General features: G+C 44.0%; 1 protein-coding gene across 2 annotated transcripts in view; it reads left to right on the top strand.

The window, feature by feature from the left end:
* LOC138358971 (uncharacterized) overlaps nucleotides 1-5,341 on the top strand; it is a 189,108-nt gene extending 183,767 nt beyond the window's left edge. For both annotated transcript variants that reach the window (XM_069317465.1, XM_069317464.1), the window contains 2 exons: nucleotides 1,162-1,291; nucleotides 4,994-5,341. In XM_069317465.1, coding sequence (XP_069173566.1) covers nucleotides 1,162-1,291; nucleotides 4,994-5,010 — 147 coding nt within the window. In that variant the 3' untranslated portion in view covers nucleotides 5,011-5,341. The remainder of the gene's footprint in view (nucleotides 1-1,161; nucleotides 1,292-4,993) is intronic.
* Nucleotides 5,342-20,275: the final 14,934 nt, after the last annotated feature.

The following is a 20,275-nucleotide window of genomic DNA, read 5'->3' as shown; positions in this document are numbered from 1 at the left end:
TTGTGCTCACTGTTGACTCACCATGTTGTGCTCACTGTTGACTCACCATGTTGTGCTCACTGTTGACTCACCATGTTGTGCTCACTGTTGACTCGCCATGTTGTGCTCACTGTTGACTCGCCATGTTGTGCTCACTGTTGACTCACCATGTTGTGCTCACTGTTGACTCACCATGTTGTGCTCACTGTTGACTCACCATGTTGTGCTCACTGTTGACTCACCATGTTGTGCTCACTGTTGACTCGCCATGTTGTGCTCACTGTTGACTCACCATGTTGTGCTCACTGTTGACTCGCCATGTTGTGCTCACTGTTGACTCACCATGTTGTGCTCACTGTTGACTCGCCATGTTGTGCTCACTGTTGACTCGCCATGTTGTGCTCACTGTTGACTCGCCATGTTGTGCTCACTGTTGACTCGCCATGTTGTGTTCACTGTTGACTCACCATGTTGTGTTCACTGTTGACTCACCATGTTGTGTTCACTGTTGACTCACCATGTTGTGTTCACTGTTGACTCACCATGTTGTGTTCACTGTTGACTCACCACGTTGTGTTCACTGTTGACTCACCATGTTGTGTTCACTGTTGACTCACCATGTTGTGTTCACTGTTGACTCACCACGTTGTGTTCACTGTTGACTCACCACGTTGTGTTCACTGTTGACTCACCATGTTGTGTTCACTGTTGACTCGCCATGTAGACAAAAAGCACTACCTAACTTTCACGTAATATGTTTATAAGTACGAGAATATTTTATATATAAGCATGAGTCTCCAGCAGCCTCAACACCTCGTTGTTCCTGACTCACCACTCCATCATTAGTCTTTCCAACATTCATCTTGTTTGTCCAACTTGTCCTTTTACAAATTACAAAATTGAAGTGGACAATAAATTTGTATTTTGAATTCAGGCGATATTTAGCCGTAGCGCATACGAGCGAAAAGCGACGTTTGTCCTCAATCTATATACACCTCTCTCCTTGTCAATAAATATTGATATATTGTTCTGCGTATCTTAGTCTTTTCAGTCTCGCTTATATTACAGATTCGTAGAAATTCTCAGTTTTAAACATTACTTTGAAGAATTGCAGACAATTTACAAATCTCTAATTATTGTTAATGCTCTCGAGTGGATATTATTAATATATTTTTTAACCAGGCTGCAGATAATGACATGCAGGAGCAGGAGCAGGAACTGAGCTTTCTACTGCATGAACCTCATTTGAGGTCAATAGGCAAGAAGATTTGCTTCAATAATGGCGCCTCCATCACCCTCAACTTGTCTTTTAGTAAGTAACTATAATAATAATGCATACTGAATGTTGGCAGAATATTGTCAATCGCATATGCTAGATAACAACAGAAGAAAACACACACACACATGCAGTTGCAATGTAGGATAACAACATCAGGTAAATTGTGTATTTGTTTGTTATGAACTTATCTACGTTACCAAATCGACTTGAAACCACAGCTGAGGGCATTCTTGGTCAACAAATCAAAAGTAAATGATTAGTGTATTGTATAATATATTTCGAAGTAATGTTTTATAACCGTGCAGGCTACAGTCAGCTCCGGTTGACGGATTAGGTATATTACTTAACTATCCAAGTAAATACATATTGCTCAAATTAAATGGTTGTGAGAGAAGCACCTTATGATACAGCTATTATAACGTGCTCGCCTCACCTCTTGCATACCCATCGTGCAATGGTCAACTGTCCCAGACTGTGGCGTTGTGTTTACGAGTAGTCTTTTCCCCTTACTTCTAATTCAGTTTCCTTCATTTGCCTTACGAACTCGTCGTTACCTCTCCGACCAGTATGTAGGGTGGATGACTGTCAGTCATCAGCCCTACACACCCAGTCAATCATCGATCATCCACACCATATGCCAATACTTCATTAAACATCAAACCGCACCATGTACTATCCATTGTCAGCCAGCCATCCCCCATGTGCAGTCAATTGTCAGACACCCAACCTATATGTCCAGCTCTCACCCCCCACCCCCACATGTTCAGATCCAATGGTAGTCATCAAATCCACACGTCCAGTCCATTGTCAGTCAACAAATCAACACGTCCACTCCACAAGTCATCTACTCCACATGTCCAGTCTATTGTAAACCTTTCTGTTATCCCATTTTAACTATTGTGGACGTCATACATCTGCCTGTATCATTCATACACTGTCTCTCACATCTATCATACAATGTACTTCAACGTGAGAATGCAACAAGCATAAAAAATACCACCAACAATGAGTGTGCATGCTGTGTCAGTACCACCAACAATGAGTGTGCATGTTGTGTCAGTACCACCAACAATGAGTGTGCATGCTGTGTCAGTACCACCAACAATGAGTGTGCATGTTGTGTCAGTACCACCAACAATGAGTGAGCATGTTGTGTCAGTACCACCAACAATAAGTGTGCATGCTGTGTCAGTACCACCAACAATGAGTGTGCATGTTGTGTCAGTACCACCAACAATGAGTGTGCATGCTGTGTCAGTACCACCAACAATGAGTGAGCATGCTGTGTCAGTACCACCAACAATGAGTGTGCATGTTGTGTCAGTACCACCAACAATGAGTGTGCATGTTGTGTCAGTACCACCAACAATGAGTGAGCATGTTGTGTCAGTACCACCAACAATAAGTGTGCATGCTGTGTCAGTACCACCAACAATGAGTGTGCATGTTGTGTCAGTACCACCAACAATGAGTGTGCATGCTGTGTCAGTACCACCAACAATGAGTGAGCATGCTGTGTCAGTACCACCAACAATGAGTGTGCATGTTGTGTCAGTACCACCAACAATGAGTGTGCATGTTGTGTCAGTACCACCAACAATGAGTGTGCATGCTGTGTCAGTACCACCAACAATGAGTGTGCATGCTGTGTTAGTACCACCAACAATGAGTGAGCATGCTGTGTAAGTACCACCAACAATGAGGGAGCATGTTGTGTCAGTACCACCAACAATGAGTGTGCATGCTGTGTCAGTACCACCAACAATGAGTGTGCATGTTGTGTCAGTACCACCAACAATGAGTGAGCATGCTGTGTCAGTACCACCAACAATGAGTGTGCATGCTGCGTGAATACCTCCAACAATGAGTGAAGATGCTGGGTCAATATTACCAACAATGAGCGTCCATGCTATGTCAATACTACAAAGAATGAGTATTCCTGCTGCTTCAACAACACCAACAATGAGTGTGCATGCTTGGACAATACCATCAGCAATAAGAGTGCATGCTGTCAATACAACCAACAATGAGTGTCAACGCTGAATCAATACTACCAACAATGAGTGTACATTCTGTGTCAATACCACCAACAATTAGTGCGCAAGCCGTGTTAATACTACTAGTAATGAGTGTACATTTTGTCAATACTACCAATAATGTGTGTGTATGTGTGTGTGTGTGTGTGTGTGTGTGTGTGTGTGTGTGTGTGTGTGTGTGTGTGTGTGTGTGTGTGTGTGTGTGTGTGTGTGTGTGTGTGTGTGTGTGTGTGTGTGTGTGTGTGTGTGTGTGTGTGTGTGTGTGCTGTGTCATTATTACCAATACTGAGTTTACATGCTGTGTCAATGCTACTACCAATGAACATGCATGGTGTCAATACTACCAACTATTAGCATGAATGTTGCAGCAATACTTCCAACAATTAGCATGCATGCTTTCGTGGTGAATTTGCTGTTAATTGTTGAGATAAGTTGACTGTATAAATTAGGAAATTATTTAAAGCCATATAAAACTTTGGTGAGATTTAAATTGTATTTAATATTTTTAATTTTAATTTAGGGTGTCCAGTGATGTTGAGCGTTCAGATTCAGATTTAATTTCGATGATTTAATTTGACTATTTTGATCTGTGTTCCACGGGACAGTCACTTGGATGCTCATGTGCTCTGCACCAACATATTTGGTGCACATACCTAAATATATAAGATACACATATAACTGACCTCGGCAACACTGCCATGGAATCTGGACTAGAACTTATTTCAAGTATTGCTATTATTCTACTCTATGTGTAATTACTGGATAGTATACATTCAGGTTAGTATTATTTATGTTTTTAAAGCTATAGCTGGCAAAGAAGCATGGACGTAACATTAAATCTGGAAGATCCCAATATGGCCGCTCCGAGGTCTTTCCTTGGTAGGTGAACATATGTCGTCAGAATTCTTCTTGTCGTCAAAATTTTGGCTAAGATAAACGTAAAGAACACATGATTATATTATAATTATTTTCGCTATGGGATTATCATTAAATAACCCTACTTACTGATAGATTATATTTCATTCATCGTAACTTCACTCAACAATTATCTTAAACTACTTAAGCACAACCAAACTTGGCCAAAATATTAATGTACAAAGACTAGTTAGGGTTTCACTTATCTATTGCTGAAGTGTGAGGCGGACAACGACCAGTTTTAAGGCCTTTGTGGTCATTTAATGGCTGGCAACAGGAATGCTCCTGTGTCCATTGGCGGCGTATGAGTGATTGTGATGCCTTCCCCTCTCATCAGAGACTATATTGTTCAGTTGTTAGTGGTCATCCTCCCGGTGATAGACAAGCATACATTAGCCAAACTGGTACTCTGGCAAATGATGGACATGCTTACACTAGACAACTTGACGGTGATGGTCAAGTTGTAACATGGGTCAATCTTCCAATGATGAACAGGTTTACACTTGTCAGCCTACCTGTGCTGGGCAGGTTAACACTGGTGTGCACATATGCTCTTCCCTACCCTGAGAAAATAATATTCATGCAGGTATTGAATTCCTTATTTAATAAAGATTTACTATCCAAAAGGTTTACTCAATCCTACCTTTCAATCAATAATATTACTCAGCCTTTGCCATTGGACATATATTTTACTAGGTTCATTGTTTTTTTAAGCTTAACCTCAAAATATATTATAAAGTATTCTTCCTGAAGTGTTAATAGCAATTGTTAATTCGTTTTACAGATCATTTAACAAGATAATTGGTCCACCCATAATGTACGGATGTTAAGCAATGGTTTGCCGAACAACGCAATACTGAGCTTCCCGAGTGGCCTAATAAAGACTGCGAAATGAGCCCCAGAGATAATGTACATGAGAACATAGTTAGCAACTGGGCGCCGGGGCAAGACTGATCCCACCAACGTCTGCTTCACATACGCAGGCAGACTTGGGGGTTGTCCTGCCATCAACAGGAAACCTGCGGCTAATGTAAAACCCCGTCGCCCTAATGTCCCAAAGGCTGCAGGTTATAAACAGCAACGGAAGATGGACAAGATATTGATTCTTTGGGATGATATCAAACGGGGTTCAAGTTTGTCCTGTTTATGTATATGGATTCTTTCTAATTGTTTGATAATAAATGTCTAACCATGTTATGTTGGTTAATCATCTTACAAATACCAAGGCACATCAGATACAGTTTTATAATACTGTATGACGATGAAGTATATTACTGGACTTTGTTTGATGGACTGTGACTGAAATTATTGTATTTACATACACATTTATTGGTCAGTAATTATTGCTATTTACCCCTAACATTCCTAGGTTTCGCACTGTTCATTCAGATACCTCAGATTGCAGTTCATCCCTGATAGCAACTGCATATATCAAGGGAGACTGACGGTTGCATTCGAGAATTCCCTGGCCTTCTTCAGGAGAGGTTTTTCTAAGTCCGCCAACCGACGTTTGTCATTCAAGTTCCCGGATTCTTCCCACCGCTGCACCACAGTCTAACAGTTGGAGTCTAGCCCTAGCTTCGGTTGGGGACGGACGTGTTGAATCGGCGCTCCGGCTGTTGGCGTTGTTTACCAGTTTGGCCGGTTGAGGGCGGGTGTGTCTCTGCCTGCCTGTGCTGACGTGGAGTTAACGATGGGGGTCCCCCTCCCCCCTGTACTGCGGGCTCAGTCTGTGGGCCTCGAATTTTCCTGCCGGGCTGGGTACCCGGAGATAGCGCTGATGTGTGAGTTGCTTCATGTCCTGTGATCAACATTTATGGTGTCGAGCTGGTGACGGCTCGTCGAGCAATATTGAAGTTTACCGAGGAATTGGCATATCGCGACTTTCTCCGTCGTTACGAGGGGCGGACATTGCCCCTGCCGGATGGTGCGGGCACTGTGTCACTATCTGATCGGAGTGGTGCCCTCACTTACGTCAGTGTGCATGGGCTCCGTTGGAGTTTCCAGAGAGTCTGCTATGGCGGTACTTCAGCCGGTATGGCGCAGTGGTTAGTGTGCGGGTGAACGTGGTGTCTTCCAGTCCACTTAAGGGTGTGAGGACTAACATTCGCACCCTGGGCATGAGGCTCCGGGAAGATATTCCGTCCTCTGTGCGGCTTATGGGCTACAACGTTCGGGTGTTTTACGCCCATCAGCCTCGGACGTGTTATCGTTGTGGCCTCTTGGGCCATCAGGCTGCTGACTGTTCTGCGCCTGCCGTTGCACCTGTGAACCTCTTCAGTGAGGAGGATTTTCCACCGCTTCCTGTGGAGGAGGATTCAGTGGATGTGGACGTCTCTTCAGCCACGGATGTGCCCCCTGTGTCACCTGTTGCGCCGCCTGGTGCGCCCCCTGTTGTTGTCGCCTCTCCACAAGATGTTGTGGCGTCGCAGGGTGATCGTCCTGCTCCGACTTGTGTCCCTGGGGTTCTTCAGACTGCTGCTGCTGCTCGATTCCCCCGTCTTCCAGTTCGTCCTCTGCTGCGTCTGACCCTGTCCCTGCACCCTTGCCGACTGTTCCGGCTGTGCTGGGTGATGGGGTGGATCCGGCGCTTCCTCCTGTGCCTGGCCTGGTGCCCCATGTGGTTGAGGATGCTGCCGTTCTGCGTCGTGCGTCGGTTCGCCCGGCTTGTGTTGCGCGTCTCTCTGAGTCGGCCTCCGGGTCTGATGATGTGCGGCCAGAGCCTAAGCGTTCCCAGCGTTCGTCTTCAGCTTGGGCTGACGTTGGCGATTTCGACGCTTGTGGATCTGCCGGCGAAGGTGGGGTGGCTACGGTTGCGTTGCAGACTACGGTGACGGCGGAGGGGCATTTGTCTGAGGATGCCAGTGCCGGTGTTTCGGCCTCCACTTCAGATATGGTGTCTGCGGTTCCTGCTTCGGGTGCGTCGCCTGCCTCGGATGGCTCCGGTTCTTCGTGGGGGGTGGTTCCCCCTGCTGAGGTTCGCGGTGAGCGGGGCCTGGTGATGGTGTTGAAAAAGACTGCTCGCTCTGGTGGTTCTGTAACCCCTTCCTCGGTCCCCGTTTCATCGACTGCGGTCTCGACGCCTCTTCTGTCTCTGGCCATCTCTTCAGTGTCTCCTGCGGTCTCGGTGGAGACGTTACCATCTCGTTGCTTGTCCCCTGCTCCTGTGCGTATGGCGACGCGGCCGTCCCGGCAGCCCTCGTACGCTTCATTGGTGTCGTCTGCTGCTACCTCGAAGGACGTGGCTTGCGCTCTCCAGCCTCGTTATGCGACTTGCGTCGGTGAGCTTCAGGAGTGGCCGTTTCCACCTGATCTTGAGGTTCCCGAGTTTATACTGGGCCCACGGCGGCAGGGGGATCGTCCCCCCAGTGACATGGAGTATTTGATTTGGGAGGTCTATAAGCGACGGTATCCTTGGGATTCGTTCCCTGGTAAATATATTCCTGTCTCTGAGAAATGTATTCCTCGCTCATGATTCCTTTGTGTATTGTAGGGTGCGGGTCAGGTGTGTGTGGGTGGGGCGGGTTTGTTTCCCAGTTCCTGCATGCTCCGGTTTGTGGTTGTGGGTTTGTGTGGCTTGTGTGTGTCCGGTTCCTGTGAGGTCTGGGGTTTGATTGGTGTGTGTCTGATTGTGGATGTCGTGTTCTTATGTTGTGCTTTGTGGTTCTATGTTTTTATGTTGCTGCTTGTGCGCTTGTTTGTGTCGTGTTGAGTGCCCTTCAGGCTGTTGGCGTGACCCGGTCAGGGTTTATGATTTTTGTCGAGTTTTGCCATTGTGCTATTCTTTGTTTGTTGTATATTTGTTTTCCTTTCTAGTTGTTATTTTTATTATTATATTATTTTATTATTATATTTTATTATTATTATTATTATTATATTATTATTATTATTATTATTTTCGTTTTGTGTTGGTGCCTCTCCGTGTGTGTTTGAGGTGCTGGTAGCCTTGTTCTGAATATTTCATATTTTGGTGTGTTATTTCTGCATTGTATTCCACTGTGTTTTAACTTGCTTGTTGTGGTTTGTTTGTAATTATTGTTGTTTTGTGGTCGGCCCTTCCGGTCGGCGTTTTTTGTTTTAGTACATTTGTTCCTTTATGTTTTTGCACGTTTGTGCTTTGTTATTTTGGTCTGTTCTATGTTGTTATTGTTTACTTTTATTGTACTTATAAGCATGCTTGCATGTAAAAATTAATAAAAAAAAAAACAGTCTAACAGTTGGCTTTGTTATTCCAAGTTCTCTAGCCGTGCTGGCGATTGACATGCCTCTCGCATAGCAGCTATTGCCGTCCTTGACATAGCCGTTCGTCGCTGGAGTTCTTCCTTGATACAGAGTTTGCACATTTGAGTAGACTCATGGATTTGTCTGGGGAGAGTGAAGGGCCCACATTCTTTAACCCAAACGACGACTTTTTATTCTAAAGTTTAACAGTTAAACAACCATTGTAAGAAATTGGCTTTTTTAACGAAGCACTAGTTTGTCGAATAACAAATATAATCACGTAGTCCATGTTGAGCATAAAATTTTGGAAACCATTGAAGAAACTATCAGGAAATGAGAAAAGACATTAAATTCAGCTTCCCAGGAAACAGATTAACCAAAGGAAACTACATAAGAAAACTTGCCTAAAATATAAAGGACGATCCAAAATTATTCTATGCCTATATACAAAGTAATACCGAAACCAAGAACTCAGTAGGACCTCTAAAATATGAGACTAACCAAGATATAATGGATGATAGATGGGCAGCAAACACTCTGAAAGAATATTTTGCATCAGTGTTCACACTAGAAAGATTGAATGACCTCCCATCACCTACACAAATGTTTGAAGGGGGTGAAGAGAATGAATTAAAGGACATACCAATTACATGCGACGCAATCAGGAAGAGCATTGCCAAACTAAAAGACTCAAAAACTCAAGGTGTGGATAGATTCCAATCCAAAATCGTAAAGGAACTGGCAAATGCATGCCACTGAAACTCTTTTTCAGAAAATCCTTGGACCAAAGGATAGTTCCTCCGGATTAGAAATATGCAAATGTTACCCATATTTACAAAAACAGACAGAAAAATCGGCAGAAAACTACCATCCGGTCAGCTTGACATCACACATCTGCAAGCTCATGGAGATAATCCTAAGGGAAAGAATCTTACAACATCTCACAGAAAACAATCTCGTAAAATCAACGCAACATGGGTTTGTTAAAAATAGATCCTTACTAACCTGCTCACATTTCTGAAAATGGTAACCGGCTATTCAAACAAAGAACTTCTGGTAGATGTAGCTTACATTAGCTTTGCTAAAGCTTTTGACAAGGTACCACATGAGAGACTGGCAAGGAAATTACAGGCATATGGAATAAATGGGGGAATATTGGAATAGATTAAACAATTGTTAAAACAATTGGAATAGATTAATATTGGAATAGATTAAACAATTGTTAAAACATGGAGAAGAAAGGGTCGTGCTAAATGGGAATGAATCAGACTGGGGAAATGTGCTAAGTGGGGTGCCACAGGGGTCCATTTTGGGGCCAACCCTTCTTGTTTTATAAATCAATGACATAGATGAGAATATTAAAAACCACATCATCAAATTAGCAGATGACACTAAGATCTATGGTAAAGTGGGAAGTGAGAGTGATATTGAGACCATACAAAGAGATCTACATGAACTCCGCAAATAGTCAGATGACTGGGAAATGCATTTTTAATATCGATAAAAACGAGACCTTGCATGTGGGGCACAACAATCTAAGTCAAGACTACCAAACTGACAGCACTACCTTACAACAGATAGACGAAAAAAAGTACCTTGGAGTCAGAATCCATCATTCATTATAAGTTGCACAACAAGTAGGAGCGGCAGTAAAAATAGATAACAAAATGCTGGGAATAATCAAGTGTACCTTTACCGTCAAGGAAAAGAAAGTAGTTGATCAATTGTATTAGTCTCTGGTGCACCCCCACTTGGATTATTGAATCCAGGCATGCAGACCTCATCTTCAAAAAGACATAGCTGATCTGGAGAAGGTGCAACACCAGTCAACAAATATCGTACCAGAGCTAAGTCATCTCTCATATCAGGAACGGTTGAAGGCCACTGGGCTAACAACACTGCAAACCAGGCATGGCAAGCCATATCTCATCGAAACCTTTAAAATACAGAAAATTTGGTGGATGTCGATCCGGACAATTTCTTCATAAAAGGTCAGATGTCACACGAACGCGGAGCAACGGGTTCAAGCTCAACAAACCACAATATAAGTCAGAAAACAGGAGATGCTTTTTCACCCGTAGGGTTGTAAACCTGTGGAACTACATACCCGCAGAAGCCCTAAACGCCAAAACTCTGTTGGGTTGTATATTACTGCTGGAAAAGAACATCAATGCAAATGGAGGGTACCTATGACAAGCCGTCGTCTTTCTGTCTTCATCGAGGCCACTTATGTTGGTGGCCCTCAGGTAAATTCAGGTAGATTCAAGTAACTCATCACACGACAGTGAACTACACACGTAATGTGATCAGACATCTCATGTCTTCCATTTTTAACATGCATATCAGGCCATGTGCGTCTGTGAATTTGTGTGTGTGTGTTGTTAGGAACCTTACCTCCTGTGGTAATGCCTTTTGGGTTGAAAAATGCCCCAGCAACTTTCCAGTGACTTTCGAACTTAGTTTTAAAAGACATGCCACAATGTAAAGCATACTTGGATGATATTGCAATTTGTCACAATAATTGGGAGGACCATATGAAAGGTTTTACTAAATTATTAAAATGTTTAAAGGAGGCTAATTTAACTGTAAACTTGCACAAATGTACCTTTGCCAGAGCTAGTATTGTTACTTAGGATTTGAAGTGGGAAATGGAAAGCTGTTACCACCCAAGAATAAAAAATATTATATATATACTAGCTGTACCCGGCCACGCATTGCTGTGGCTCAGCAACGCATGTGCATTACTGTGCCACAGCAACCTTGCCCTGTCTCCCAGTCCTCCCCACCATTCCCCCCCCCCCCTTCTCCGTCCCCTCGTCCTCCTAACCATTCTTCGCTCCCTCGTCTCTTTTTCCTCCCCCATCATCCCCCACTCCATCATCCCCCTCGTCCTTCCTACCATTCCCCCCTCCCCCCTCCCTTGGTCTTCCCCACCATCCCCCACGCCCGTCACCTCGTCTTTCCCACCATTCCCCACTCCCTTGTATGATGATCAAATGATCTGATGTTCCCATCAGAAAATTGGGAACAGTTTTCCTATTCTGGGAAAAAGGAAAACTGTTTCTGGGGTTAGATTCACGAAGAAGTTACGCAAACACTTACAAACCTGTACATCTTTTCTCAATCTTTGGCGGCTTTCTTGACATTTATTAAACAGTTAGTGAGCTCTGAAGCACCAAGAAGCTATTTATAATAATAACAACAGTTGATTGGCAGGTTTTCATTCTTGTAAACTGTTTAATATATGTAACCAAAGCCGTCAAAGACTGAGGAGCGATGAACACGTTCATACATACTTGCGTAACTGCTTCATGAATCTGGCCCCAGCTGTTCCCATCACTGAAGTATAAGAAAAACAGTTCAAAAAACGAAATAAAATAATGAAAAAATAAGAAAAATAAATTATACTCACGAAATGAACGGTATGGTAAACAAAACAGCTCAATTCCAACGCAATGTCACATAAAATAATTAAATAAAAATTGAATCAATGGAATCATAACATTTAGTATAGCATGTGTTGGTCATCTGTGCAACAGATGGCGCTGTTTTTAAAAAAATGCATGTTTTTACCTGTTACCAGGGGTGGCATCTATATAGTAGGTATATAAAAATACACGCGTATATGAATGGAACTTTGTGTCAAAATTCCAAAGAAATCGGCGAAGAACTTTTGGAGATTACAGCATGTGTTGCAATTACATCCAACAGATGGCGGCCTTTTTTCAAAAAAGCATGTTTTTTTCCTGTCACAGGTAGGGCATGTATGAAGTAGGTATATATACAGACGCGCCTATTCGAATGCAACGTTGTGTCAAAATTTCAAAGCAATCGGTAAAGTGGTTTCGAAGATTTCTCTCACATAAAAAAAGAATGAAAAACAGTTTTTTTTACACATGCTGTTTACCGTCACAGACGTGACATCTATATTGTATGTATATAAAAAACTGCTCGAATGCGAATGGAACGTTGTGTGAAAATTTCAAGGCAATCGGTGAAGAACTTTCGGAAATTAGCGATTATGAACAAACGAACATTTCCATTTTTATTTATATAGATAGATAGCGTGAGTTGCTCTTATGTACAACAGATGGCGTTATTTCTTAAAAAAAGAATGACTTTACCTGTCACAGGTGGCATCTATACCTACGAAATGAACGGCATGGTAAACAACACTGTAACAAGAGAGCAGTACATAGTACATGAACATCATAACAGCATGAACAGGCCACGTGGAGGATGAACAACCCACAGGCGCCAGACAGGCGGCGGCAGACAATGTAAAAGTTACACCTCTGTACAAGTTAGCCATAGAGTCAGGTCAACGGTCATCGAATCACAAAGAGGTCAGAATTGATGCCGTCATGGTAATCTTCAGGGATTAACCCCTAAACAACAAATGCAAAACCCTCATGTTCAGCTGAGGAGCAGCAGATCAGGGGAGTCAGTTGAGTGGGCACAGCCCAGTAGGGAGGTGTGTGTGGACTCTGGGAAGGAACATCATCTCCAGGAAAACTGTGGAACAACATACGAGTAAGTACGGCTCTCTTGTACTAAAGCACCTCATTCAGTACCCTTGGCCTCTAGTAGGGAATATAGTTAGGGAGTGTCTTATTTAATTATTTCTAATAAAGTCAGATATTAAGTGTTATTCAATGTGTATTAATGGTTCCTTGCTTTAGTGATATTGGGCCTACCGTCCCCTTTGCCCTAGTGACCTAGTGCTCTTAATTATTCAGTACTCCTCCCCCCCGTTCGTCTTCCGTGTTGAGGTGTTAGTATTGGTGTGTCCCGCCTTATTCTTGTGTACACTATAGTTCCCACGTGGTCAGGATTATTCGAGTGTCAGGCCAGGATCCTTGTACCGTTCAATTGTCCCCTACACCTGTCCTGGTAGGTTATTCCATCTGCAAGACCTACGACTCTCACTCCGGTCCCCTGTCCGGTAACTCAGGGTGGTGGCAGCGTCACTCGGTAACTCATACGATAGGTTGTGACTACGATTATCCCTATCTTTCTGTCTCACTCTCCCTCACTAGTATCTCACTCTCCCTCGCCCTCACTCGCTCTCGTTCTCCCTCCCTTGCTCTCGTTCTCGCTCTCCTCTCTCTCTCTCCTCTCGCTCTGCCTCCCTCTTCCTCTGCCTCCCTCTTCCTCTCTCTCTCTCTCCTTCCTCTGTGTACTGGTTTACGTCTTCGTATGACGGCCCGAGTGTTAACATCTTATATGATCGGTATAGCATCTGTTATTACCATAGAAAGAGCGGAGATTGCACGGTTAGCTCAGTGGTAGTAGCGGAGTGCGCGGTCGAGATAGATACAAGGCGAGATATTACAATTAGGTTCATTACAATGGTAGCTTAGCGGTGGTGAACATTGTTTTACAGTGTTCAGTCTCACGCGTCTTGTGCCGTTCGGTGTAGCTATTAAGTAGTTTTAAGCGGTGTTTCTGTTCAAATTATCGCGATTGACTGATTTACTCCAATTGAACGCGATAATCTGAGGTGTACTGGTATTGTACAGCATGCTAGTGTGGACTAGTGTGTCAGTTGACTCACGTCTAGGGACGCCTGGCGTTTGAAGTCTGGTCACAGGAGTGGCAAAAGTTTTGAGTTGTTGACCGGCGAAGATGCTAGGGAAACACTCTGGGTCACGTGATGTGGCTGTAGGTTTAAGGAGTTAGAGTAACTATTAGTTAAGCTCATACGAGCAGTAATTACAGTTTCCCGATAGGAAGTACAAATAGTTTCTATCAGTGAATTATTGTTAATGAATAGTGCGTGGGAAATTGTGTAGTGGTATCGCGTAGGAGAAGTTGTCTCAACGCGGTGAAAGTAATATCGATTATTATCTGTCATAAGAACAGGCAGATTGAAAAGTAATTACGTTTTTTTTTTTGTTTTAGAAGTGACATTGAAATTACCATCCTTGTTAAGTAAAGGGGCTAGTTATAACGACGTTGTGAGTTTTTGTCTTGTTCTCAGTGAATCATTGTTTGTTCCAAAGATTTTTTTTTTAATTTTTTTTCAACATTTTTGGGTCAGCGCTAGTCCGGTGAACTAGTCGTTCAGACGTAGTTTATTGGCATCATGAGTTCAGATAGGGCTTTAAGGAGTCAGGGAGGGCTTAGCCAACAGAACCTTCTAGCAATACAGCCGAGACAGGCTGTCAAAGTGGATAGCACGGTTCAAGAGTCAGGTGACGACCCACAAGGTGCAGGTGATGGGGTCACATCAGGTCACATGCTGGGTAGCCTTCCTTTGTCCACCCCTGATACTCAGCAGCCTAATGACATCACCCCTCCCCCACTTCCTCCCAGACCGACCTCCCAACCCAACACCCCAGGGGCGCGGCGGCCTGCACCTTCCCCACATACTCCTCCCCAACCACCCCCCCTCCCACCTTACCCATCCTCAGAAATTAGGAAGCGCCTCTCTGAACCCCTATATGTGAACCTTACGGCAGGGCGCTTACATACGCCTACCCAGGGGTCCACCCAGGGGTCCGGTCAGGTGACTGTCCCCACCAATACCACCCCACCTCTCCCCCCTCGCAACCCCAACCTTGGTCAGACGACCAAACCCTCTTCTACCATCTCATGCCTTGCCCAGAACCAACCCCTAGAATCCCCTACCTCACACCATCACCCCACCCAACCCTCCCCCCCACCTGACCATCACTATAACCCTACCTTACACCAACTCTTCCCTACCCATTACCAGCCCTTCCCTAACCATGGCCAACATCTACACTCCATGCCCCCTGCGTCTCATGGTATGCGTCAGCCGCCATTTTCATCATTCTCATTGCCTAGACCAGTGTTACCCAAACTAATTTGCAAAGAGTTACCAACAAACATAGTGGAACGTAACCGGAAAATAGACGACTGGCTAGGGCAAGTAGGTTCATGTTTGTCAGCTGCCCAGGATGACTGGGGGAAAATTAATTTAGCAGCAGGAGCGTGTATAGACCCTAATGGTTCAATAATGCAGGACCAAGAGTTTCAATATTTGCAAACATGGCCAGAGTTTGTGTCAGCAATTAAGAGACGATATAAAGAGAAAATAACAGAGGAAACAGCTAATAGGTATTTAGCTAGTTTAAAACGAGGCTCAAACGAAACTCTCAAAGACTTTGGAACTGGCATATTGCGTAGAGTGCGTGACTTGAGGCATGAATTAGGATACGATGACCTGAGAATTAGTCAGAAGGCTAAACAACTGTTGTGTATGTCAATCCCCGGGACACTTGGAGCTCACGTTTCGGCTGCAAGTGTAACGATGGATTACTATAGTTTAATAGAGTACGCTACGGACTTACAAAACATTCAGGGGCAGTGTAAGTATACAACTGACACCAGACAATCCTCTTATGTCCAAGCGGTAGATACGAACAATTTACATCGTGTTAAGGAGAGTGTAGGTAACTCTTCTAGTAACCAGAGGGGAGGGCACCATAGAGCAGGCCCGCCTCCTCACTGGTACTACACCTATGACCCCAGGTGTTGGAGTTGTGGCGGACGAGGCCACAAACGAGATGACTGCCCCAATAGTAAGGAGGAATTATGAGATAAGGCCCCTAAGGAGGAAGGGCGGCCCACTTTTGAAGTGAGGGTGTGCGGGAAGAGGTTGACTGCATTCCTGGACACTGGGAGTCAGGTAACCATCATTAAGATGGACTCATTTAGGACTTTCAGTCAGGTGCGCCTTAAGGAAGGGGGTGCACAATTAACAGCTGTCAATGGTCAACACTTTGACGTTCTGGAAAAATGTATTTTAACTTTTAACATTGAAAAAGATAAACCTTGTATCCATGAGTGTACTGTGGTGGATAATGTAACATTCCCTGGTGATATATTGTTAGGCATGGATTTTTTTAAACGATTTACATATTCTTTGACATCGGAGAAGGGAGCAAGACACAGTAGGCTACAGTTGGGATCTGTGTCTTTCCCAGTAAAGTTAACTGATCACCCTCCCATAATTGCTTCAATTCAACGAGCACCTAAATATGTAAACCTTCCTAAACAATTGTTCAAGTCTCTTCAAGACCCTGACAAGAAAACATGTAGACTACATGCTGTACACAGACAAGTATGTCCACCACGGTCATTTAAGTTTATTAAAGTCGCCGTAGGAAGAAACATTCAACCCGGAAGTACCCTTCAGGTAGCTGGCAGAATTGATAAGTTGATGATACCATATACTCTGGTATCTGTACATGACAAAGGTGCGATAATACCAGTGGTCAACCTCTCTCACAAACCTTATCGCTTTAGGGTAGGCGATAGTCTGACACAAGGAATTGTGGTAAAATTTAAAAGAAATAATAGTCAGATACCACACGAACATCGACTGTAACAGCGCAATGTAGCGCATTGAACGTAAGAGATGAGGAGTCACACTGTAAGATCGGTAAAGAAACCCTGTTATCTCCTCAAGATAAGGAAATGGTGGACAAATTAATAACTGCTCTAGATTTGACTCATATGTCACCTGCTGAACGTAAACAGGTACGGGAAGTCCTCCGTAAATTTCCTAGGTTATTTGCGACTGAGGATGAGGAAATAGGCTACCTGCCTCAAGTCGAACACACCATTCCAACAGGTGATAATCCTCCGGTCCAAACACCTCAATGGAGACTCCCAGAGCAGGCGAAACAACTTATTAGAGATGAGTGTAGAAAGATGGTGAGACAGGGCGTTATAGAAGAAAGCACATCACCTTGGCTTTCCCCAGTAGTGCTAGTACGCAAACCTGATGGTAGTTACAGGTTCTGTGTAGATTACCGTAAAGTGAACGAAGTGACAACAGCGGACGCTTATCCTCTGCCTCTCATTCAGGAAATCATAGACCAGTTTGGCACAGTTAAGTACTTCTCGACACTTGACGCAAAGTCAGCGTATTGGGCCATACCAGTTGCAAGGCAAGACAGAGAAAAAACAGCATTTTCGGATGGTGTGCGGACTTACCATTTCAAGCGTATGCCATTTGGATTAAAAACAGCTCCTTCATCTTTTCAGAGGGCGATAAATTATATTCTAAGCCCTGTTCTTGGTAGGCACTCATTGGCGTACCTTGATGATGTTGTAGTGTACTCTAGAACTTTTGATGAACACCTCCATGATTTGACAGAGACCTTGTCGCTGTTGAACAAGGCGGGGTTCAAATTGAACGCCCAAAAGTGTACCCTGGCGGCTCAGAAATTCAAGTTTCTGGGTTTTCAGGTAAGCACAGATGGAATACGCCCTGATCCGGACTCCTGTCGCGCTATTGCTGAAATGCCAACACCAAAGACAGCAAAGGACGTGAGAAGATTTCTGGGTGCAGCTGGGTATTTCCGTCGACACATAGAAGGTTTTGCGAGAACGTCAGCTTCACTGACGAATCTCACTAAGAAAAATGTTAAGTTTGTATGGACCCGAGAGCATGAGGAGGCTTTTGAGAAGTTAAAATCACAATTGAGTACTACTCCAGTTTTAGCAATTCCTAACTTTGAGAAAGATTGGGAAGTCCACACTGATGCAAGCGGCATTGCCATAGGTGGCTGTTTAATTCAGCGTGACTCGGAGAACAACCTGCACCCGGTAGCTTACTTTAGTAGAAAAGTGAAAGGACCGGAAGTAAGGTACTCAGCCACTGACAAGGAAGCTTTAGCTGTAGTAGAGAGTGTAAGGTATTTTGAGCCTTATTTGTTTCAGCGTCACTTCATAATTTATACTGATCATCGAGCATTGACCCACATTTTTAAGAAAAAGACACGTTGCCCGAGAATGACAAGGTGGGGTCACGAACTGTCGGCACACTCGTTTCAGATATTGTATAAGCCTGGTCCATCTCATGTTGTTCCTGATGCTTTAAGTAGGAACATTGCCACCATCAATATGAATGTAAACATTGAAACGATTGCGAGCGATAAAATGAGAGAACTTCAGATGAAGGAACAGCGATGGAAGGAAATTATTGAACATCTGGAAGGTGGGAAATATCCTTCGAGAAAACAAAGTACCTCTTTAAATGACTTTGCACTCAAAGAAGGAGTGTTGTACCATGTAAATGCCCAGAAAGACAGGGCGTTGTTTCAGCTAGTTATCCCTGACGCATTAAAGCCTTCAGCATTAAAACTTGCGCATGCGTCAAAGATTGCAGGTCACCCGGGAGTGTACAAAACTTACAGAAAGGCCAAGTCATTATTTTATTTCCCAGGGTTATTATCACATGTAATTAAGTACGTCAGGTCATGTGGGAACTGTCAACGACGCAAAGGTACTCCTAAAGTACAAGCCCCACTCCAGGAATTCTCAGAGATAGCAGAACCCTTGGATCGGGTGGGGGCTGATTTAATTGATTTACATAGTAGCAATTCAGGCAACAGATATGCGCTAGTTCTAGTGGACCATCTGTCCAGGTATACCACTCTAGTAGCCCTTCCCAGGAAAGACCCCCAAACAGTGGCAGATGCATTTTTAGCTAGGTTTGTTACTGTGTTCGGTCCGCCTAAAGTTCTAGTATCTGACAGGGGACAGGAGTTTATTGGTAGCTTATTTCATGAAGTATGTAAACTCTTAGAAACAACAACTGCGCTAACAACAGCATACCATCCCCAGACGAACGGCATGGTGGAACGAACTAATAGAACGGTGAAGGATATGCTTGCCATTTTAGCAGAGAATGACCCGGCCACTTGGGATGAACAGTTGCCCTTTGTTCAGTTTGCACTAAACACCGCAGTGCATCAGTCAATAAATACTCAACCACTCTTGCTGTTTACTGGACACTCGTGTAATTTTGCGTCAGGTCTGCTTAACAGACATACTATTAGTTATGGAGAGGATTATCCTTCAGAAATCCTCACCAAGATGAAGAATGCATGGAGGATAGCAGCTGAAGCATCAAAGAAAGCAAGGACACGGTATGCCCATTATTATGATAAGCAGGTACAACCATTAAGAGTGAAAGAGGGAAGCCTAGTGATGCGGTTGAATGAGTCAGCGCCCGCCAATCAGAGTAGGAAGTTAGCAGCTAGATGGCGAGGCCCTTATAGAGTTATTAAGAAACTAGGCCCAGTAAATTTCATAATCAAGGGTATATTTGAAGACCAGGTTGAAAGAACCATCCATATAAATAAATTGAAACTTTATGTAGCAAGGGAAGAACTGGAATTACCTTCAGCAATTCCAATTCCCGAGAGAGTGGAGGGAATGGTTATTCCTGAGGCTCAATCGGAGGAGGATGATGACATCCTATCATCCTTACTTAGTAGCCAAGTTAGGCCTGGTCACCCTATGGTCACCAGATCTCGCGCGCACATGAGCGCACAGTAACTGAGTTAAGTTGTCATCTGAGCTTATAGGTAGAGGCAAAGAATTGTACTGTAGGTGCTTAGTCAAGAGTGACGTACCTTTACCTACCCTGGAGGAGTTATCTTTCTTAAAACCTCCAGGGCAGATCCAGGTCTCCACCAGATATGAGTTATGAATGTTTCTTTTCCCAGGTCTGCTCACATTTCCACACTGTCGGCCATATCCCATCTCTACAACTGAGGCCAGAGTAGCATGTCACCGCTATTGTCTGGCGGGAACCAGGTAGTTCCCGAGGGACAGGACGGGTCACACTACATCACCCCCTCCATCCCTCACCCCCACCCTAGTTAGTGGTACCTGCCATGGTGGGGGCGGCTACAAGTCAAGGTCACAGCCAACACCTCATCACTTAATGAGGTTATGGAACTGCCAACACTAGCTGTCATCTGGAGGACTGATTCAACATATCAGACGAGACATTAATGAGGTCACCTGCCTTGCTATAAAGAACACCAGTGACCAGAAATGAACAGCCAAGAACAAC

Source organism: Procambarus clarkii, chromosome 88 (genome assembly GCF_040958095.1).
Source record: "Procambarus clarkii isolate CNS0578487 chromosome 88, FALCON_Pclarkii_2.0, whole genome shotgun sequence".
Taxonomy (NCBI): Eukaryota; Metazoa; Arthropoda; class Malacostraca; order Decapoda; family Cambaridae; genus Procambarus; species Procambarus clarkii.
Note: the sequence above shows the minus strand (reverse complement) of the source record. Positions and strands in the feature narration are given on the sequence as shown.